Source organism: Dromiciops gliroides, chromosome 4, assembly GCF_019393635.1.
Source record: "Dromiciops gliroides isolate mDroGli1 chromosome 4, mDroGli1.pri, whole genome shotgun sequence".
In the NCBI taxonomy this organism is placed as follows: Eukaryota; Metazoa; Chordata; class Mammalia; order Microbiotheria; family Microbiotheriidae; genus Dromiciops; species Dromiciops gliroides.
This window is the reverse complement of record NC_057864.1, coordinates 42,098,588-42,122,591: the sequence shown is the minus strand read 5'-3', so window position 1 is coordinate 42,122,591 and position 24,004 is coordinate 42,098,588. Positions and strand designations below refer to the sequence as shown.

Sequence of the window (24,004 nt, the reverse complement as noted above, 5' to 3'; positions counted from 1 at the left end):
TGTGTGGAGAACCTGTGCTCACATCCTGCTGCTAACAACATATGACACAGGTGAGTCATTCAACCACTCTGAGCCTCACTTTCCTGACTTGTAAAATGGAGATAGTGCCATCTGTAGTACTAGTATCTACCTCATAGTATCAATGGGGAGCTCTAATGGAATCACAAAGCTCTTTGCAGACTTGAAGGCAACATGTAAATGCCAATCGTTATTGCGATCAAATGCCCTGGTCATGTGGGGACAGTAAAGGGTAGCTTCCCTTGTGCTCCACTGGTATCATCCCAATGTCCAAATAACTCACATGGATGGAATTCTAGATCCATTGGAGTATTAAAATATCATGGATATTGTAATATTTCCTGTATATTTTTCTAATAATTTCTAATAATTTCCTGTAAAGCCAGCATTGTTTCACAAATAGAATACTGAGAAAGACCTGAGTTCAAATTCTGCTACTGGCACTTTTTAGCTGTGACCCTGTACAAGCTATAGAACATCAAAGTATCTTGGGCAATTCCCCAAGACTTATCATCTGGTTTAGTGGAGGGAATTCCTACAGCATGATTTGCATAATGTTCCCTGAATTGAGTGCTATTAGTCATTCCCTTGTTTCTAGGTGTCCAATGTGGCAGTTTATACAGAGCATGGTTTCCCAAGTTACTTTTGGAAAACTCTCTTTATGGTGAAGCAATCATGAGCATGGGAGCACAGGCTTAGAGCAGGAAGAGACCTCAGAGGCCACCTCTCTCTTCCTTTTACAGATGAGAAAACTGAGACACAAAGAGCCTCAGACTCCAAAGCTATGGCTCTTTCCACCATGTCATGTCTCCTCTCAGGCTCATGAGCTTCCTCCTCTTTGGCCCTCCCAGTAATGACAGGAGAATCAGAAATAGTGGGTGTTCGTCTGCCCAATGTCTCATCAGCCTCTCTCTGTTCTAGAGTCAGAAAGAACAGACACCCTGGCTGGGACTGAACATCAGTGGGCAGAAGCTGGGTCAGCCCTGCTGCCAAATGGCAACATCAGCTGGGACAAAATCTCCTCCATTAGAGCAAGAGAAAGGGGGATTGGGCTGGGTTCCTGAAGGTCTCACATACATAGTTGAGGATTTCAAGACAGGAAGATCCTCCTGGGTTTCCTGGGCTCTTACTTTTATTTTCTTCTTTAATTCCTGGCCAATTCCACTCACTCAGGGCTACTTGGCAGCACTAAATCTGCTTACCAATGTCTGGGATGAATCTGTGCTTTCAGATAATTAAAAAGAAATTCTCAACGGATGGTTCAGAATTTGTCCTTCTGACTGATGGGGAAGACAGCACAATCAGCATGTGCCTTAATGAAGTGAAACAAAGTGGGGCCATTATTCACACTGTTGCTCTGGGACCTTCTGCAGACCCAGGACTGGAGAAGCTGTCAGAGATGACAGGTAAAAGATAACCTGGAGAATACATTTCTTCATATTATTTCTATGTAAACCTCCCCTTGAGTTCTCCTCTAAGATTTGCAGGTGACCCAGGGTTTCTGAAGGCTATGGAAGGGCAGCACAAGCCCTGGAAGGTCAGTCAATAAACACCTAAGTGCCTAATATGTGCCAGGCACTGTGCTGGGTATACAAAGAAAGTTAAAAGACAGTCCCTGCTTTCAAGGACCTCACATCTAATGGGGGAGGCTTGAAGAGAAGACATAGAAATAAGTTGAAAAGGGGGAGAGAAGATAAAAGTGTATCCAGCGCAGGGACATAATGAAGGCCAGAGAAGTGAAGGCTGGTGGGAAATGAATAGATGAATGGCTTGGCTACCTTATTTGAATGGAAGATATAAGAATTGCTCTCTGCTCTCCACCTTCTGCCTTTTATCCTTCTCCCCTTTAATCAGAAAGTTGGAGGAGCCCCTGGGGCAGGGCAAACTGATAAAGTCTGAGTTCCATGGTTCAAGTGAACTTTGAGGATGTTGAGGTTTGGGGGCAGGATGGAGAAGTCCAGAGGAAGGCATCCGGGTGGGAAATGAAAAAAAAAATGACTGGTCTTACCAAATTCAACATACTTCAAATGAAGTCCAACAACAGCCCAAATGTCTGTCATATGAGGACATGCCAAGCTACATTCAGAGAGAGATTCATCTCTATATTTGCTGGGTGATGGTTTTTTTCCCAAAATAATTCTCAAAGGCTTTCTACCCAAAGACAGAATTACAACATCTCATAGCTGGTCCTTGAAGTCTATCAAATACTATCTAGTCCAATGCATACCCACTAAAAGAATCCTCCCACAAATGGTTATGGTTTTGTAGTCCTTGGATTTTTCAAAGACCACAACAGAAATTTTTCATTCAACTCAAATTCAGCAACCATTTATTTAGAGCCCACTAAAATTTAAGGCACTGTACTAGGAGCTATGGGTGAACAAATGAAAATTGACATAGTCACTGTCATCAATAACTTAACAGTCTAATGGAAGATGAGGAAGAGATCGAGATGTGGATGCTAAGATGCTCAAACGATTTGACTTGTTATTCTTAATACGAGGGTCAAATCATTACCTTGATGAGGAGCAATAAGCAGTGGAAGCTTAATAAACTAGAACTTGACTTTCTTGGGTTGATCAGTGCCTGACAGCATTATTGGGGAATGAGTGAACTTACAAGCTTACCCTCTTGAGCAACTGCTTTTAAGTTTTAACCAATCTGGATGAAAAGCTCTCTAAAATATATTACACACTTCCCTGAATTATTAAGCAGACATTCCCAGAACCTTTTTTATGACTCGGCATCATCAATTATTGTACTACTAAGGTATATAAGAAGGAGTATACTAGAGCCAGGTTGTACCAGCTTGTGAGAGCTCATTGTTAAATTTTCACTATGAATATTTATACCTCAGAAATCAGGAAATGCTACAAATAAGGGTTTGATTTGTTGTTTTATTGATTTCTACGAGTCATGGAGAAAACAATAATGATGACGACTTCACTTTAAAATATGAGTACATATTTTGAAGAGTCAGTTGTTAAACATTTAGTAGCATAGTGCTATATATACATCTGCTCACTCATACAGAAGTGATCTCTAGAGACCAAATAGTCATGGGATAATAGAATTATAGCTCTAGTCCAACTATCCCATTTTACAGATGAGGAGACAAAGGCACAAAGCTCTGTGACAGTTCTTTTAAGGACAAGTGTCGAAGGCAAGATTTGAACCCAGGCCTCTCTGACTTCAGGTCTAGTGCCTTAGCTATTACACCAAAGAAGTCAAATGTCAAAGAGATGAAGGAACTCATATGAGATCAGACAGCTATTAGTGGTAGAACCAACTCTAGAAGCTAGACTGAAGTCTTCAACCAAACCTTACTGCCCTGGCTACTGTATTCTTTGATTTCTTGTACTTTCTTTTTATATAGTTTCAGTCCCCTCCCTTGATGTCCCTCTGTCATTTCTTCATACTACCAGTGTGACTGCCTTAGCAATACCCATCTTCCTTCTCACCCACCACCCTAGTAATTTACTTTTACCACTTATGGTCTGGGAAATCAAATCATGAAGCTTATTAAGTTTTGCTTAAAATAAGAGTAAGTCCTTCATCAAAGTCTTATTTTGAATAATCATTATCAAAGTGACCCTAGGGTCTCAATGGCCAAACAACCAGGTCCTACTAAAATGAAAAGGCTTTGGGTGAGGGCTTGATTATGGGCAATGTGTCCATTGTCCTAGGATCCTGATTCCCCAGGATACTAATGCTCGCTCACTCTCTCTCTCTCTCTCTCTCCCCTCTCATTTTCCCGAATTCACATATCTGTGTCCATGTGGTTCTCTTGCCTCACCCCTCACTCCCACATCCAGAAGAGAATGTAACATCCTTGAGGGTTAGAGACTGTTTCTTTGTAGTAGGTACTTCTTACACAGAGTACGTGTTTAATGACTGATGGTCTAACTGAATTAAATTGACCAACATTGCTAAAACTGGAAAGAAAAATCACCAAAAGATTTTCCAATAAACAATGATCTTTTTAGGCCATAGAAACTCATTAAAACATCTACTAAGGAATGGAGGGACTATAGTCAGCTTTGGTAGAAGGAGTCCCTACGTGGTTTGAATTGATGGATTCTTAAAGTAGTGAAGATCCAAGAAGTTCAATTATGAATAAAACATATGAAAATATATGGTTTAGATCATAGCTTTTTTGACATCTGTTTGGCTGCTCATATTTTTTGTCTCCTCAAAGGCTTGGTTATATTCTAGATAAATGAGGCCTTAATTATTGTATAATCTATAGTTTATACACCCCGAGGCTGATTATTTTACATTGCCCTCCAGACTGCAGTTTATGACACAATATGGAACTTCATGAAACAATAACTTTGGTAAACTGTTAATTTGTCACTAAACTGTGCCAACTATTGAGTTTCTGGTAATGTATTCCTACTCTAGGAGGTGTGCAGACAGCTGCTACAGACAATGCTCAGAACAATGGGCTCATTGATGCATTCAGTGCCCTTTCATCAGGAAATGGAGCCATCACTCAACGGTCCATCCAGGTCAGGTTCAATTTCTCATTTCCCATATTTATATTACATAGGATCATAGAATTTCAGGATCAGAGACTTAGAAATTAGGAGGACCTTTGAGGTTCATAGGATCACATATCAGAAATGGGGTTGGAAAGAATTTCAGAGTCATCAAGTCCAAACCACACATTTTACAGGTGAGGAAACTGAGGCAAATGGACTTGCCAGAGTCATGCAGGTCATGTATCATCAGCATGATGGGATGTGAACTTTACTGCTCTGACTTCACGTTCAGCATTCTTTCTACTATATCATGCTGCTTTGGATATTATCAAGGGGGATTGACAGTATAAACAAAAGGTGTTATCGTACACACACACACACACACACACACGTGTGTGTATTTATATATAAAAACTTAATAAGTTTTATTAAGCACCTACTATGTGCACAAATTATTTTATTAAGCACCTACTATTTGCACAAATGTGCAAATATTAACTCGTATTACCTCCACAAGAGCCTTGGGAAGTACAGTTAGGGGAAAAGATAATGAGTTCAATTTTAGACATGTTGAATTTAAGATATCTATGGGACATCCAGTTTGATATCAAATAGGCAGGCAAAGATGCAAGTCTGGTGGTCAGCAGAGAGATTAGGGATGGAAAAATGGATTTGAGAATCCTCCTTAAAGAGACAATAATTGAATCCATGGAAGCTAATGAGATTACTAAGCGAAAGTGTATAGAGGGAGAAGAGAAGACCCAGGACTGTAATGCATGATTAGCAGGCATGACCTGGATAAAGATTCAGCAGAGGAGACTGAGAAAAAGTGGTCAGACATGCAGGAGGAGAACCAGGAGAGAGCATTTTCATGGAAAACCAAAAAGAAAATATTAAAGAGAAGCTGATTGACAGTGTCACTGGCTACAGAGAGATCAGGAAGGCTGAGCACTGAGAAAAGGTCATTAGATGTAATGATCAAGAGTATGGCAATCATTACAGTAACTTTGCAGAGAGAAGTTTCAGGTGAATGATGATGCAGGCAGTCAGACTGCAGTGTTAAGAAGAGAATGAGGAAAGGAAGAAAAAGCACCTATTGTAGATAGCCTTCTCAAGTAGCTTACTGCAAGAGTGAGAAGGGGTATGGGATAATAGCTGGTGGAGATGGACAATGAAGGTTCTTTTGAGGATGGGGAAAGACATGGGTATCTTTCAGGTAGAGACATGGTCAATGAGACAAAAAGCCAAGCACACAAGGAGAGACTGAAGATAAATGAGAGAGTGCAGACTGCTGGAGAAGAGAGGATGGAATTGGATCTCTTATGCACACAGAGCCTTGACAGAAAAAGGGTCACCTCTCCATATGAGACAGGGGTGAAGGAAATAATGGTAGGCATATGGGAGATGTGAAATAGAGGAAGGGAAAAGAGGGAGCTTTCAGTGAAATGTGAGGCAAGATTCTTAGATCACAGAATGAGGGAGAAAGAGCCTTGGGAGCTTTACGGAGAGATGGAAAGGTTTGGAGGAGACTCCGTGGTAAGAATAATGAGTTAACTGGGGAGACATAAAAACAATGACAGGGCCAGGCCAGGCCACACCAATGAGACAGCATGGTCCAGTAGAAAGAAATCTGGATCTGGAATCTGCTGATGCTTTCCCTCTAAGATTATCTTCCATTTGTACTGTATCTCATATGTACAGGTGTTTTTGCATGTTGCTCCAACCCCTAATCAGAACGTGAGCTCCTTGAGGGCAGAGACTGCTCTGTGCTCTGTGATTTGGCTCACAGTATTCCTTCTGCCCACCAAAAATCGTACCTGTCTTCACTGCTGAGAAGTTGATTCAAAATCAGAGCTGAACTCAAGAACCAGCTAAGATGACATCATGATTCTCTCCCCACTCACAATGGAGGGGATTTGATTTAGAAGGAAAGTTGAGTAGATAAAAGAGACAAAGGGAGGGGAGGGAAGAAGAGAGAGAGAGAGAGAGAGAGAGAGAGAGAGAGAGAGAGAGAGAGAGAGAGAGAGAGAGAGAGAGAGAGAGAGAGAGAGAGGGAGAGAGAAAGAGAAACTAGAATATTACCTTGGGCTAAAAATTAGAGATATCACTGTAGGCCTGCCTTTGATGTCCTTTGTGCCATAAATATTAGTCATGCACATTTGTATAACCATGACACCTGTCTCCTCTCTTACCCACCCTCTCTCCTAATGGATGCTACCACAGGAATAGGGAAGGGAGCTCTGATTTATTTGGTGTAGGGAACTTCGAGGAGAGGACACTCCCTCTACCAAGGCAAGCTGGAACCTTCCCTGCAATTTGTTGTCTTGTGCTCCTCCAGATTAATGATGACATGACTTAGTGATGACTTATCCCTTTGCCCAGTCCCTAAATGCTTTGTTGTATTTTTTTAACAGCTTGAGAGCAAAGGAGCCACTCTGAAGGATGGGGAATGGATGAATGGTACCGTTGTTATTGACGACACAGTAGGCAATGATACTCTATTTCTCATCACATGGACAGCACGACAACCCCAAATGTTTGTCTCAGATCCCAGCGGGAAAACATATAATACTTTTTCAGTGAATGCAAACTCCAAAATAGCACACCTCCAAATACCAAAAACTGCCAAGGTTAGGGATTAACTTTCTTATTCTTGTGTTTTCTTAAAATTTTCAGAAAATGGAGCCAAGACTTTAATATCAGTATTACAATTTTGTAACTATTCTTGAGTGACAATAAGCTTTTTTTTAACCAAAAAGTATGCTCTTATTCCACGTGTTCTCTTAGAAATGTGAGGAATGGATCATAAAAAGCAAAGGTTTAAAAAATTATACTTTAGCGACACAGGAACTGTGATAAGAGGTATCAGAATGACAAAACTGGGCTAGAATGCAAGGGAGGTTGGGACGACAGTCCAGGAAGTTATAGAACCTTTTCTTATTGTTTTGAACATACTTATGACACCCCATTGTCCCATCCAGAGTTTTAGAACCCTTATGTTCTAGCATCCAAAAGTTTTGCCTTGCTTCTGAGAATAAAGGATGATGGCAAGGGCATACTTTTCAGGTCACATCTTTCATAGCAAAGGTTTCAACAGTAACAGGTATTAGGTATACACCAAGGTGTGAAGACAGATAAAGGCTAACAGAGAAGCTGGGTAGGACAGGTCTTAACACTGTTTTTGCTTTAATGAATTTCTACTGGAATTTTCAGGCTGGAATTTGGACCTACAGCCTGAAGTCAAGTGCACAAACCCTGACTCTGACAGTAACGTCTCGTGCTGCAGATGCTACTGTGCCCCCCATTACAGTGGACTCTAAAATGAACAAAGACACCAGCAACTTCCCTAATCCACTGGTTGCTTATGCAGAAGTTCGCCAAGGATCCCTGCCTATCATAGGAGCCAATGTAACAGCCCCTCATTGAAGCAGCTGATGGAACAACAGTGACTCTGGAACTCCTGGATAATGGTGCAGGTAACTTAACCTCAAGCTTCTTTCTCTTTTAAGAAAGAAGTAGGATACTTTTTCACTAGATGCAAACTCCAAAATGACACCTCTCCAAATATCAGATATTGCCAAGGTCCTTGAGGAATCAACTTTGCCCCTTTCAATTTTTTTTAAGAAAATGGCTGCCTTTATAAGCATCTAGATTAATATGGTTTTCTGAGAACAGCTTCGATCAAGTAAGATAGGACTTAGAGTTGTGATTTCATTGATATGGGGAACTCTCATATGAGGGAACTCCCTTTACCTAAGCAGGTTTGCACCTTCTCAACAACTAATAGTCTGTAGCCATTAAAGATTAAGTGACTTACCTAAGATCATATAAACAATGTATTTCAGAAGAAAGATTGAATCCAGGTCTTTTTTTAAAAATATATTTATGTAGTATTTTATTTTTTCTCAATTACATGTAAAAACAATTTTTAACATTCATTTTTAAAATTTTGTGTTCCAAATTCTCTCTCTCCCCATTCTCCCCATTAAGAAGGCATGCAATTTGATATAGGTTACACATGTGTAGTTAGGTAAATTATATTTACATATTATTCTTGTTATAAAAGAAAACATAGACCAAAAAATGAAGTTTAAAAAAGTATGCTTCTAGGGGCAGCTAGGTGGCATAGTGGATAGAGCACCTGCCCTGGAATCAGGAGGACCTGAGTTCAAATCCAGCCTCAGACACTTGACACTTACTAGCTGTGTGACCTTGGGCAAGTCACTTAACCCCAATTGCCTCACCAAAAACAAAACAACAACAACAAAGTATGCTTCTATCTGCATTCAGATTCCATCAGTTCCTTCTCTGAGGATGGATAGCATTTTTCATTATCCTAACTCCTTCAAAGGTGTCTTGGATCATTGTTTTGCTGAGAATAGCAGAGTCATTCACAAATGATCAGCATACAATATTGCTGTTACTGTGTACAATGTTCTCCTAGTTCTGTTCACTTTACTTTGCATGAGTTCATACACGTCTTCCCCATTTTTTTCTGAAACTATCCATATGTAATTTCTTATAGCACAATAGTATTCCATCAAAATCCTATAACACAACTTGTTCAACTCTTTCCTAATTGATGGGCATTCACTCAACTTCCAATTCTCTGCCTCCATAGAAAGAACTTCTATAAATACATTTGAACATATAACTCCTTTTCCTTTTAAAAAAAAAAAACATCTCCTTGGGATATAGACATAGTGGTGGTATTTCTGGGTAAAAGGGCGCACACAGTCTTATAGCCCTTTAGCCGGACATAAATTGCTCTCCAGAATCATTGATCAGCTCACAACCACACCAACACATGCATTAGTGTCCAGTTTTTCCCTACCTCCCCTTCAGCATTTATCATTTTCCATTTCTGTCATATTAGCCAAACTGATATGTATGAGGTGGTACCTCAGACTTGTTTTCATTTGCATTTACCTACTCAAAAATTATATAGAGCATTTTTCCATGACTGTTGATACACTTTAGTTTCATCTGAAAACTATTTGTTAATATCCTATGACCATTTTTCAATTGGGGATAACTTGTATCCTTATAAATTTGGCAATTCTCTATATATTTGAGAAATGAGGCCTTTATCAGAGAAATGTGCTATAAATCTGGTCCTCCCTAACTTTCTTCTTTCCTTCTAATCCTGGCAACATTGGTTTTGTTTGTGCAAAAACTTTAATTTTATATAATCAAAATTATTCATTTTAATTCTCTTGATGTTCTTTATCCCTGTCTTAGTCATAAATTCCTCCTTATCCATAGATCTGACGAGCAAACTTTCCATGCTCTTCTAATTTGCTTATATCACCATTTATGTCTAAATCATGTACCCATTTTGACCCTATCCTAATATGTTGCAAGATATTGGTCTCTATCTAGTTTCTGCCAAACTGGTACCAGATTGTTTTGATGATTACCACTTAGCAATACAGTTTGAGATCTGGTATGGCTAGGCTATTCTCTTTCACATTTTTTTCATTGATTGCCTTGATATTCTTGACCTCTTGTCCTTCCAGATGAATTTTGTTATTATTTTTTCTAGCTCTATAAAATAATTTTGGTCATTTGTTTGGCATGGAAGTGAATAAGTAAATTGATTTAGGTAGAATTGCTGTTTTTATTATATTAGTTTGGCCTATCCATAAACAGTTAATATTAATGAAATGATTTAAATATGACATTTTTGTGTGTGTGAAAAGTGTTTTGTAATTGTCTTCATATAGTTCCTGGGTTTGTCTTAGCAGGTAGACTCTTTTTTGTTTTGGTTTGGTTTTTTGTGGGGCAATGAGGGTTAAGTGACTTGCCCAGGGTGACACAGCTAGTAAAATATCAAGTGTCTGAGGCCGGATTTGAACTCAGGTACTCCTGAATCCAGGGTCAGTGTTTTATCCACTGTGCCACCTAGCTGCCCCTTAGCAGGTAGACTATTGAGCATTTTATATTATCTACAATTATTTTAATGGTATTTCTCTATCTTTTGCTGCTAGACTTTGTTGGTAATATATAGAAATGCTAATGATTTATGTAGGTTGATTTTATATACTGCAACTTTGCTAAATAGTTGATTTTCTAGGATTTTCTAAGTACACCATCATATCACCAGCAAAGAGTGTTTTTTTTAATCCTCATTGACTATCCTAATTTCTTTTCCTTCTCTTATTGCTATAGCTAGCATTTCTAGTATAGCATTGAATAACAGTGGTGATAGTGAGCATCCTTGTTTCACCCCTGCTGTTATTGGGAAGGTTTCTAGTTTATCCCCATTAGAGATAATACTTGCCGATGGTTTTAGATAGATACATTTATCAATTTAAGAAAAGTTCCATTTATTCGTGTACTTTCTAATGTTTTTACTAGGAATGAGTGTTGCATTTTGTCAAAAGCTTTTCTATATCTATTGAGATAATCATATGACTTTTGTTGTTTTTCTTATTTGACTTGGTCGATTATGCTGATACTTTTCCTAATACTGAACTAGTCCTGCATTCCTGGTATAAATCCCATCTGGTTATAGTATATGACCTTTGTAATACATTTCTGTAATCTCCTTGCTAGTATTTTATTTAAAATGTTTGCATCAATATTTGTTAGCATTCTTGGCAGGAAGTCATTAATACCTTTTCAGGCTGAAAGGGAAGAATTGGGGCCATAACTTTTATATTTGAGAAAACTTTAAAAATAAAATGAAGAATAGCATGGTAAAATGGAGAGAGTATGGGGACACTCACTTTTGAAAGTTATTAGCTGTGTGATCTTGGGTAGACACAAACTCACTAGGTCTCAGTTTCTGAGGGGCTAGACTTAATGACATAAAAAAATCCCTTCTAGCTTATGATCCAAAATTATGCTTCATTCCCTTTGAAAGGAATTCTGGGTCTTTACCCCCTTCCATGAATAAATAATGTACTCCTTCCTCACCTCTGATTCTTGGAAACCCTAACTTCTTTAAAACACAAATCAGGTGCCATCTCTTCCACAAGATTTCTCCTGATTTCTCCTAATAGCTACTTCCCTCTCTAATCTCTTCCCTACCAAATTTCTTGGCATTTACCTTGTACACACTTTTTATTTACCTTTCCATTACTTATCTTTGTTTGAGCTATGTCTGTCAAGTTAAATGTAATCTCCTTGAGGACAAGATTTATTTTCTTCTTGTTAACATATCTCTAGCTTATTAAATTGAACTGAATAAATGTCAGCATCATCCTTGAGGTCCAGGAAGATTGTTTACTTGGAGACATAAGTGGTCCCCTGATTATGTAAGATAGGTAAAAACATTTTAGTCTTAGAAAAAGTGTATAACCTATGAATAAGCAAGCGATCAAAGATCTCCCTTAGATCAAAAGGGAATACAATAAATTGGGTTAGGTGAACCCCTATAACATAGTAGAGAGGGGCCCACAAAAGCTTGTAATCAGAAAGCAAACAAATTCGAAAAGTATCTGGTAAAAGGAAAATTCAACATCATTAGACCATAGGGAAACACTTTAGAGCAGAGCCTCCCAAATTTTTCCATGGTCCCTGGGAGGAAGGACAATGCTCACAGTGACCAAACATCAGCACCACCCTGCCTCTGTCCACAATTCATCCCCTCCAGGGAATGGACTATGTGGGCAGCCTTCAATAATTATGCCTCCTCTACCCCTTGAAATGTCTGTGCATTAAGGAGAGGGGACTCCCTGGCACTATGTGTGGTGTTTGCCTAATAAAAACATATGTGGATTTGAGAAGCATGTATTGAATTTCCACTGAGGTAAGACACAATTCTAGGAGCTAGGAATACATTAACAAACAGTAAGCAATCCCTGCCCTCAAGGAACTTACCTTAAACCTGGCTGTATTTCTGAGACTTTACACAGTCATTTATCATGGCACTGCTTATTAACTCCTTTTTTTCTACACCGAGGTGCTGATGTTTACAAGAATGATGGTGTCTACTCAAGGTATTTCACAGGCTATAAAACAAATGGTCGATACAGCTTAAAGGTGAGAGTCCTGGGAGGATCAAATGCCCAAAGGTCAAGACCGCAAGTGCATGGAGCCTTATACATACCAGGCTGGGTAGAGAATGGTAAGAAACCTGATGTTTCTTTCAGGCAGTAAATGGTGGATTTTTTCAATTTCTACTTTACCCTCTTGTTCTGAACCTCAGGGCAATTTTCCCTAATAATCTCATGTAATATTGTGTCAATATTCTTTTTTTATTGTAACTTTCAGGTAGTCCACTGATTCTTATGTTGTCTCTCCTAGATCTATTCTCCAGATCAGTTGCTTTTCTAATGAGATGTTTCATATTCTCTTGTATTTTTTTTCATTCTTTTGGTTTTGTTTTATTATTTCTTGGTGTCTTATGTCATTCACTTCCCCTTGCCCAGTTCTGGTTTTCAAGAAGTTACTTTCTTCCTTAAGATTTTGAATATCTTTTTTACATTGGTTGACTTTCTTTTCATAATTTTCTTGATTTTCTTGGAAACTTCCCATAATAAAAATACAGTGCTAGATTGAGTCAAGGCAAAGAGGAGATCTAATTGAACTTTGACACATATTGGATGTCAAACTAAAGATTGTTCATACCTTATGGAACTTGAAGGAGTTGGGCCTGTTTAGCCCGAGAACAGAAGACTTATCTGTCACGTACTTCAAAGGATTTGCCAAGGAAAAGAGATTAACTTGGTCACCTTGGCCCCAAAGGGCAGAACCAAGCTCAGTGGGTACAAGTTGCAAAGAGGAAGATTAGGCTTCATAGAAAGAAAAACCTTCTAACACCTAGAGCTCCCCCACAGTAAAAATGAACTGCCACAGCAAGGAGAGGTTCCCCTCATTAGATAGGCTTCCCCATTACAGAAGAGCTTCAAGTCTAGTCTGGATGAGCCCTCAGGTTTGTTGTAGAGGGGAGGGTCTCTTTTTCTTTTCTTTCTCTTTTTTTTTTTTGCCAGGCAATGAGGGTTAAGTGACAGGGTTACAAGCTAATGTCAAGTGTCTGAGGTTGGATCTGAACTCAGGTCTTCCTGAATCCAAGGCCAGTGCTTTATCCACCACGCCACCTAGCTGCTCCAGGGCGGTCTCTTTTTCACACAGTAGGGACTAGATGGCACCTTGAGGTTCTACAATTCTGCAATTTTAGAGGTTACCTCACGAGTACCTCTTACTGTCAGTCCAGTATGTATGTCCTATATAGAATATTCCATAGACTAGCATGACATAAGGAAGTAGTCACAGTGTATATGTAACTGGTAGAAGAGGGTTTTTAGCTACAAATTTTCCAGTACTGTCCACAGAAACAAATATTTGGGTAGAAGTACAAAGGTTAGTACAAAGTATCAAAGTATGTCAGAATTGTACAGGATCTCTGCAACCTTCTAGACAATCCATTTCTGGAGCAAGAGTCCCCTCTACAACATAATGTCTCCATCCTTTGCCTGAAGGTCATAGAGAAAGCCACTGAAGAAGTCCATTCCATGTTGTAATAGCTCTAATTTCTATGTCTTCTTCTTTCCAATGTCTACCCATAGCTCCTGGCTCTCTCCAACATGGTCAACTAATATAAGCCTACTTCCTCCTGCTTCTCAGTAAGTCAAGCAGTATGCTTGATGCTTCTGTTATAGACAGTAATACTATCAGCCTCAGATGGAAGAATAATCAGATCACCTGAGGCTGGGGCAGTCAGAGAAGGCCACCAGGAGGAGGTAGACTATGATATAGGACATGAAAGATGCTGTAGATTTAACTAGATAGCCCAAGGATGTGGTATAGCTTTTCCAAATGATAGATTTCCAGCAAGCCTTTTAAGAAATGTCTTTGTGAAAGAAGGTTGGGATATTTCCTTCCTTCCTTTTCCTCTGAGCCACTCATGGTTTAGTCCCTAAATTTAGCAGGAGATGGCAGTATTTATGAGAAGAAAAAAGTGAAAGAGGAGGGCAGGATGGGGGCACTCTGATCATAAAGAATGAAAATATGCAGTAAGCATGTGGTATTGTGCCTAAAGATCTGAGGAACTTTTTCCATGCAGGAGAAATAAAAATGAACCCACCAAAACCGGAATTTAATGTCAGTGACATTCAAGGCAAGAGCACTGTGTTTCAGCAGAACAGCCTCAGGAGGTTCATTTGTAGCAACCAACATTCCAAGTGGCTCCATTCAAGATGTATTCCCACCATGTCAAATCACTGACCTCAAGGCTCAGATAGAAGGAGATCACATTAATCTGACATGGACAGCTCCTGGAGATGACTATGATCAAGGACAAGGTAAGTCTGAAGCTTGGTTATGATTTAGAATAAAAGGCAAGAATGATTTGCAAAGTGTCCGCTCTGTGCCTGTAGACCAGTTATTTTTCTTTGGAAATAACTTCAAAACCTACCCAGAACCTAATTTCTATAGAATTTAACTAGAAGTGTCATCTTCCTCTCTCAGAAGGAATGGTCCCTGTAGAGATCTGCAACATGGGGACCTGCTTAAGATTTCTCACTCTCTCAAGGATGCACATACAAGACCTTAAATGAGATGTCAGATAAGCCTATAAATATGCCTTGACATTTGATCTTTTAGATGGGGACAACACCATTTTTCTGATGTCTGTGATTTTTATTATTTTTCTGATACAGTAAATCTATTCAAATATAATAAGTAGCTTCATCTCCTTTTAGCCCAACAGTACATTATACGAATGAGTGAAAGTATCCTTGACCTACGGGATAAGTTTGATGATGCCTCTCCAAGTGAACACTACTGACCTGATACCTAGAGAGGCCAACTCCAGGAATCCTTTGTGTTTGAACCAAAAGACATCAATCTGGTAAATGGCACCAACATCTACATTGCCATCCAGGCTGTGGATAAAACAAATCTGAAATCCAAATTATCCAACATTGCACACGTATCTGTGTTTATACCTTCAGAGGAGACACCTTGTAGTGGCAGTCATATCTTTAAAATAGTGTGGAAGTGGCTTGGCGAGCTGCAGCTGATAATACCTAAGTAAAGGGTCTTATGTGTTAAGTTCAGGTTTTATGAGAGGCGTATAAAATGCAATTTTTCCTCTAGATTTCTCCCTCCTCATCCATTTCCCTTTTGATTATAAATGTTTATCAGATGTAGCCCAGATTTCTGTGCAGGAAGGATACATTGATATGTGGATCATTAAACACCAAACATCTGGATGTGTATGTGAAAGGACTCTTTAGATGAGTGTGACAGTTATCACCTTTTTAATTGACTATCTTGTATAATAACAAATAAAGGCAATTATCACTTATTTCTTTGAAATGTGTTTTGATTACTAGGATGAAAATTAAAATAGTTTTGAATGGCAATAGACTATATGGGAAAAGACACCACCCTCCCTGCATTGCATTGCTGAGGTGGGGGATGGTGAGTGTAGAATATTGCCTCAACAATATTGTGGTCCATTTGCTGCTTACTTCTGCTGAACTGCTTCTTTTACCTCTTTTTCAAAAAAAATCTTCATTATAAAGGATGGATTTCTGGGTAGAGACAGAGGGATATATGTTCAGAAACAAACAATAGAAAAATGACAAGACTACAATAGAAATAAGGCAAAACAATTAATGTGTAAAAAGAAAGAACAAAAAAGATTATGTGGTTGCTAATCCGAACAGAGGGATTCACATTTTAACTTCTCACTTTGTTTAGTCAACAATTGTGCCCAGAGTTAGTCTACTTCCACCCTCCTGGACAGAACCTCAGAGTTGGAAGGGGTGTCATTTAGTGCAATCTTCACCCAAGCAGGAATGTCCTCCATATGACACGAATGCAAGGAATGCCAATCAAGCACATATGACACGGAAGACCCAGTGTTCGTCTAAGAGTATTCACTTGAAGAACTCTAGAGATGGGTGACCAAGCTCTCAGGGTAGGTTGCGTCACTTTTGGACAGCTCTCATTTTTAGGAAAGTTCTCTTTCTGTAGAGATGAGGCCCACCTCTCACCTGCTCTTCCTAACACTGCCCCTCTTGGGCAAAATAAGTCACGTCTGACTCTCCTTCCACATGACAGACCCTCATAGTAGCATTGGGTTTGTTAGTTAGAGAACTTGTGTGACCTTTAGCTATTCTAAACTCTCTGGTCCCCAATTTCTTCGTCTGTGAAGAAAAGTGGTTGTACTCTAAGGTCCCTTTCAGTCTATGGTCCTGTATACCCCAAGAGTTTGCTTCTCCAAGTTAATTATCCCCATTTCCTTCCAGTGAACTTCAAATAGCTGAGTTCTAATCCCCAAACCCTCCTCTAGACTTTCTCCAGCTTGCCAATGACCTTCATCAAATGTAGCCCCAAGACCTGAGCAGAGTTCTCCAGATATGATCTGGCCAGGACAGAGAGAATGCATTCTATAATGGGACTAGCACCTTGTGGTGTGGGGAGTGTTTAGAACACCTTTGGTGTGAGGGCTTGCTGAGACCTTTCCAGGGCTGCTCCTTCACCTTTGGTCACCCAACTCTCACCTGTGGATCCAAGAAACTGTAGCATGTTCAGCAGCTACACCTTAGTAAAACCATCTTGGCAGATGGGCTAAACCAAGTTGAGGGTAACCGATGGACCTCAAACCTGTTGGTGATTTGAGGGATATCTGCCCAAAGCATGTCAACACTTACCCCAGTGGAATGGGCAGATGAGAACAGTTTGTTCCCACAGCCATGGAGGAGGATGAAGCAACCCCTGGGGAGCACTTAGAGAGCTTGGTCAGACATAGAAGATGCCAAGGTTATTTCACTGTATCCTGGGCTGTTACCAGTCATCCTTCCTTTGGCCTGTCACTGGACTTTGATGACTCCAGAGGACAGAATGAAGCTGACAACTTTGTGCTACTTTGCCTCACTCAAATCCAATTCATGCACTAGTCAAGACATCACTTTTGATGTCACTGGTCCTCTTCAAAACAAAGGATGAACAGCATCATATCCCTTATATTAGACATGTATCATGCATATATTTGAAAGGAAAATTTAAAACCAGGAACCTAAGCACAATAGTAGCCATAAAACAATCCCACAAGTTTAGTGGCCATATGCAAAATGTCTGGGCCTACCAAATTCCTTCCATGACACAAATATAACACTGATACCTGTAGCAGGCAAAGGCAAAAACAGAGAAAGAAAATTACAGACCAATTTCCCTAACTAATATTGATGCAAAATTTTTAAATAAAATATTAGCAAAGAAGATATAGACATTTATCACCAGGATAATATAGTATGACTAGGTGGGATTTGTGCCAGGAATGCAGGGCTGGTTCAATATTAGGAAAACTATCAGCATAACTGACCACATCAATAACAAAACTAACAGGAATCATATGATTGTCTCAATAGATGCAAAAAAAGTTTTTGACGAAATACAGCACCAATTCCTATTAAAAACACTTGTTATTGTTATTTGTTCTTCATTCTCAAAGAGGATCATGACATCAGTGTGATGTCATGACTTGCAATGAATTGGATTTAAGTAAACGGAGGGTTGTGCAAAGTCACCAACCTCACTTTCTCCTCCAGAGGCATCTGGGTCCTTTGGGAAGATATATATCAGAACGTCTGGAGATATCCCCAGATGTTTAAGGCAATTGAGGTTAAGTGACTTGCCCAGAAGTCACACAGCTAGTGTCTGAGGTCATATTGAGCCCAGGTCCTCCCAACTTCAGGGCCAATGCTCTACTGACTGTGCCACCTAGCTGACCTATTAAAAACACTAGAGAACATAGGAATAAATAGTGTTTTCCTTAAAATGATACGTAATATCTATCCAAAAACATCATCAAGTAATATATGTAATGGGGATAACTTAGAAGCATTCCCATAAGATCAGGGGTGAAACAAGGATGTACATTATCACCACTATTATTCAATATTGTACTAGAAATGTTAGTTTTAGCAATAAGAGAAGAAAAAAGAAAGTGAAGGAATTAGAACAGGCAACAAGGAAACAAAACTATCACTCTTTGCTAATGATATGATGGTATACTCAGAGAACATAGAGAATCAAGTAAAATGAGACAATTAACAACCTTCAGCAAAGTTGCAGGATATAAAGTAAACACACATAAAGTATCATCATTCCTATATATGGCCAACAAATCCAGCCCCAAGAGATAGAAAGAGAAATTCCAGTTAAAATAACCGTAGACAATATAAAATATTATGGTAGTCAACCTGCAAGACAAACCCAGGAACTATTTGAACACAATTACAAAAAAAACTCTTCACACAAATAAAAGTAGATCTAAACAATTGGAAAAATATCAATTGCTCATTGAAAGGCCAAGCATAATAAAAATGACAGTTCTACCTAAATCAATTTACTTATTCAATGCCATACAAATCAAATTACCAAAACCTTATTTTTTAGAGCTAGAAAAATAATAACAAAAATCCATCTGTAAGAACAGAAGGTCAAGAATATCAAGAGAGATGGCAGAGGAAAGGCAAGTAAACTCTTGAACTCATGACATGATTGCTCAAAAAAACCTCCAAATAATGCCATAGGACAATTCCTAGAGCATATGACTATGGATGTTTTTTATTTCTTCATTCAAAAACTGCTTGTTCGTATCTTTTGACCATTTATCAATTGGGAAATGACCTGTATTCTTATAAATTTGTCCTAGTTTTCTATATATTTGAGAAATGAGGCCTTTATCAGAAATACTAGCTATAAAAATTGTTTCCCAGCTTTCTGTTGCATTGGTTTTGTTTGAAGGTGACAGAACATTTCACCAAAAATTTGGAAAGTTCAAAAGAGGGGCTGGTTTGGAAGCTAATATAATATGCATAATGAGATCTGTGATGGAGATTGCAAATCATCAGGCCTGCTCAACTGTGTATGGTTCATTAGCGCTGCACAACAAAAACAAAAGGGGAAGGGCAGCACTCTTAATAGCCACAGACTTGAAGGGCAGAACCCAGCCTTCCTCCTCTCCTGCCCCATATCTGTGAAATGGTCTGGGAGCAGGGTTTAGCCAAGCTGAGAGAACTGAGTTCTTCTCTCTAGTACCTGCATAGCTCCCATGGGTGGTCAGGTTACTGCTTGTCCTCAGAAGCTGATGGTGGGATGCAGAAAGGGAGTGGTTTGGAGCTTATACAGGAGGCTGGCTCCTGGAGGAATTGGGAGTGATGATGTGTGCTTTGACAAAAGGTGAAGGAGGTGGTAGAATCGTGGCAGAGACAAGCCTAGAAACTGGTTATCATAAGAAGTTAGGAAAAGACATGTCTTCTTACCCTCTGATTGGCCACCTCTTGAGGTCAGATCATTGTCCTTTGGGGGTCTAGGTAAAGGCCCACCAAAGGTATGCAACCCTGATTTTGGAGACCACTGACAAAAGCCATCCCTGTTGTTTGCCTACTTGTACAAAACAGAATCCATGAAGTTAAAAAATAACAAAAAGGACAACGATCTTTGGTCTTCCAGTTTTTCTAGATGCCACATAACATCTGACAACTGGTAAAGATGAGCAGCAGCTGACAAAAGGATTCTGTGATGATTTTGAAGGGGTCTGGGGTAGGAGCACCAAGAGTGGAAGTAGGTTTACAGTAAGAATGATGTGATAGAAATCATACTTTCTCAAAGGTTCAGGCTGATGAGCTAAACTAAGGAACTTTGTTCTACCTCGAGTCTATTCTTTCAAAGAAATTCAAGGATTTATAAGTGAATCGGTCTATTTATCAAAGACTGGCAGCACCTAGGTCCATTTTATCTTCCCATTATGCTTCTTGCTTCCAGGTAGGACAGAAAGAGTCTTGTCGCATGCATCCTGACTCAGCGTCATCACACTTGTCAACCTGGACTCTTCCAAAACCTGTCTCTAACCTATGTATGGCCAGAGCTGCACAGAGCAGGCCAGAGACAGGTGTCAGGAATTAGAGAGAAAGTTTATTTTCTAAGTGAGGGAAAAAGGCTTGCAGGCAAGATGGAGCTATAGACAGTGCCTGGGCCCCACCCCTAGCTGGGGGAACTGAGGCCAATGTGTGGAGATCTCAATACTTATACTAGTGGCTGCCTCAGTGAGTTGTAGCCCTAACAATGAGGGAGCAGCAAGCATGTGACAAGTTTGATTCACCGCAGGACATTCCAACTTTGTCCAGTGTTTGTCTTTGAACAGTGAATTCTGTGAATTATGTGACTGGTGAATTGTGTAACTAGCCCAGAGGGTGAGATCATCCAGAGCGGGACTGCAAAGGATTGCTGTCCTGCCAAGCTCAAGGGGCAGCTTGCTTGCTGGGCCTTAGTTCTGGAGACAGGGAGTCTAAATTTTTACTCTGTCACGCTGTACCCCCACCATCATGCCATGATGCTAGGCTCTACCCTTCCCCTAACTCTACATCCTAGCTCCTGCTCACACTCTGGCCTGGTGAGAGTTCACCATATTTAGACCAACCCAGATCCAGTGCCCTGTTCTCTGGCCCTTTTTATGCCAGGTTACAGTACCTTTGTCCTCATCCCTTCTCACCTCTAGTTCCAGGAACAGTGATCTTATCAGCATCAACATTACACTTAAGTATGTGTGATTAAGAGTCATGTGATATCATCTCAGCCTCTTCCAGACACACCTGATCTAGCTCACCATTCCCTTTTATTTGTCGTCTTCCCCTATGAGACTGTAAGCTGCCTGAGGGCAAGACCACATCCTTAGCTCTTAGTACAGTATCTGACAGTTATTATTTATTAAATGCTTTTTCATTCAAATAAATGTGAGGTAAGTGCTATCATCTTATCACATTTTATAGATGTAAAATAAAAGACTTTGCCATAGTTAATCTCTTGGACACTTTCCAACTCTAAATAGTATAATCCCCTGATTTTAGAATCTTGGAATCTTTTGTCTGGACCTATGAATTTGTAAGTGTAAACTGAGTGCACATTAGAACCCTCCCCCAAACACATAAAATAATCTCTGCTCCTTTTTTCCTTCCTGGTGATCAATCCTCCATTGTTTTTGACACCACTTGGCTTCAATACCAAACCAACTCCCTTCCTTTATCTGTGATAAGTTACTTAGCAGGAAGAGTCACCGCTGTTCTGGTCTATTACACAGTAATGTTACAAGAATTCAGGAGATGAATGTTGCGTAATTCAAAAATCAGGGTGGGAAGCATCAGGATTAACCAGCAGTTGGCTCAGACTTTGAATCTAAAGATTTAGCATCTAAGGTGACTCATTGACATATGACCTAACTTTTCAATTACTTACTGTTTCTTGGCTTTAATTTTCCCAGTTTAAAAAACAAAAAACCTAAAACAAAAAATGTAATAGCCACAAGTATAATCATTTGAATGCTTTGAGATCCTTATAAAAAGAAGAGGTCAGAAAAATAACACCTTATATTATGATAAAGATTTTTTTTAAGTGTTTCAGACAAGTACCTTAACTTCCCTGGGCCTCAATCACTTCATCTATAAAATGAGGGGATTGTATTTTATAGCCTCTGAGGTCCTCTCCATTTCTAAATCTATGATCCTATCTATGAAAACAGAGAACCCAGATCATAAGTTTATAATTTTGATGAAGCAACTAAATAGTTCAATAAATGTGTTGATATTTTATTTGCAGATATTATTATGGTATGCTAATAAATAGTTGAACATGTAAAGGACTTGAGATGTCCTCAGTATAGAGGACTCCCAGTGTGAGAACTCCCTCTCCCAAGGAGCTAACAACCCATCCATTACCTTTGTGCCTGAGCCACAAAGACTAGCTCAGGGTTACTCAGCTACTGTCAAGGGTGGGATTTGAACCCATGTCTTCCTGAGTCCAAGATCAATACTTTACTAAACCAAGTAGCCCTCTATTATAATATTATTTATTACATTAAAAAATTAAATATTTATGTCTGGATGCTTTATTTAGTTACAGTCAACATTTTAATGAACTAGGAAACCCAATGAATATAATATAAATACATCAAATTACACTTCCCAGTTTTAGCTATTTATGAAATAGCTACAAGAATTAGTTACAAGAATTAGTAAAAGTCCTCCAAAGACAAATTAACTTCAAGTATGACCTTTCAGTGATTGTGTCTAAACATTCTGGGGGCAAAGAGCAACCAGTATGGATGGTTAGAGGGCCTCATGATCTACCATATGAGAAAGAAGGAACTTGGGGTATTCAAATTGGGGAATATTACATTAGGAATAATAGCTGGGGTAGCTAGGTGGCACAGTGGATAGAATACAAGCCCTGGAGTCAGAAGAACCTGAGTTCAAATATAACCCTCAGACACTCACTAGCTGTGTGACCTTGGGCAAGTAACTTATCTCCATTGGCTCAATTAAAAAAAAAAAGAATGTCAGCTGATTTGAGATATTTAAAGGGCTAACAGGTGGAGGAGGGATTAGACTTTTTTCTACTTGGTCTCAAAGACAAAAACTAGTAGCAACAGGTGGAAGATGTAAAGAGCTAAGGTCAGGCTGAAGTAAGGGAAAACTCCCTACCATTTCGTCCCTCAGGTTTCATTGTAATGGGAATTTTCAGTACAGAACCTCCTTAGAGAGTTGCCTAAGACACTGAAAGGTTAATTGATCCCCCATCATCACTCAGTTCCTAAGTCAGAAGGAAGAGCTGCAGCCAGGTCTTCCCCTCTCTAAAACCCAGCTCTGGTCCAATCTGCCTTTTCCTAACAAATGGAGGAAAACCAAGGGTGCAGTGGGCCAGAAGCATCAAACTAGGCCCTTCAGCCATGGGCAGCTATCAAAACTCAGTGCAATCAGAACCAGATTGAAATGTAATTGGGAGATGTTTAACACATGAACAAAAATACAATAAAAGATCAATGTCATTAATTTGTGGTTTTCTAAGTCAATATGTGAGTCTGCAAGGCCCCTTTTCTATTTGAGTTTGACACCACCAATTGGGATACCTTGAGCGACTGGGGTTTTCCCTTGATTAGAGGTCTTCACCCAAAGGCTGAATCACCACCAGTCAGGGAAGCTGCAGAGGGGCTCCCCTTTTTATGTTCCAGTTAGACTATCTGGCCTCTGTAGTCCCTTCCAATTTGGAGTTTCTATGGATTACTCACATTCATCCCAAGACTTTTTTCAACAGGATTATCAACTGAATAGAGGAATAAAAGGTAGCAAGACAATCTATTTTGTAGCAAGTATCATGGGGTTTTGTTACATGCAGATGCTCCTCATAGAGTACAGCGAACAGGAGGTAAAACTTTCATTAAATAGACAGAATTGAACTCACTGACACTCTCCCCAAACTAGATGTTTCTTGTACTCTATTTGAAAAGAGGGCCAAAGAGGGTCAGCTCATACAGGGAAAACAGCACCCCAAACAATTCCCATGGTATTTCCTGGGATCCATCTGCCTGATCTCCTCCTTAATCCACAGCCACCCAAGTGAGAACCAGGCAGTCAGGGAGGAAACCCCTGGGAATGGCAAAAATAACTGACCAAGGCATGTGGAATTTACTTAAGCTTCAGAGACTACTGACTTAGAAAAGCAAGCAAATTAAAATAGGGACTTTTCAATCTCGGTTATTTATGATC

At 39.5% G+C, this 24,004-nt stretch overlaps 1 protein-coding gene across 1 annotated transcript in view; it reads left to right on the top strand.

Moving 5' to 3' along the window:
- Window positions 1-15,486, top strand: part of LOC122725400 (calcium-activated chloride channel regulator 1-like) — a 32,653-nt gene extending 17,167 nt beyond the window's left edge. Inside the window, 11 exon segments of the mRNA XM_043962501.1 lie at window positions 1,250-1,424; window positions 4,423-4,529; window positions 6,917-7,132; window positions 7,716-7,919; window positions 7,921-7,978; window positions 12,412-12,576; window positions 14,515-14,576; window positions 14,578-14,752; window positions 15,152-15,216; window positions 15,218-15,257; window positions 15,260-15,486. Of these exon segments, the coding sequence (XP_043818436.1) occupies window positions 1,250-1,424; window positions 4,423-4,529; window positions 6,917-7,132; window positions 7,716-7,919; window positions 7,921-7,978; window positions 12,412-12,576; window positions 14,515-14,576; window positions 14,578-14,752; window positions 15,152-15,216; window positions 15,218-15,257; window positions 15,260-15,486 (1,494 nt within the window).
- Window positions 15,487-24,004: the final 8,518 nt, after the last annotated feature.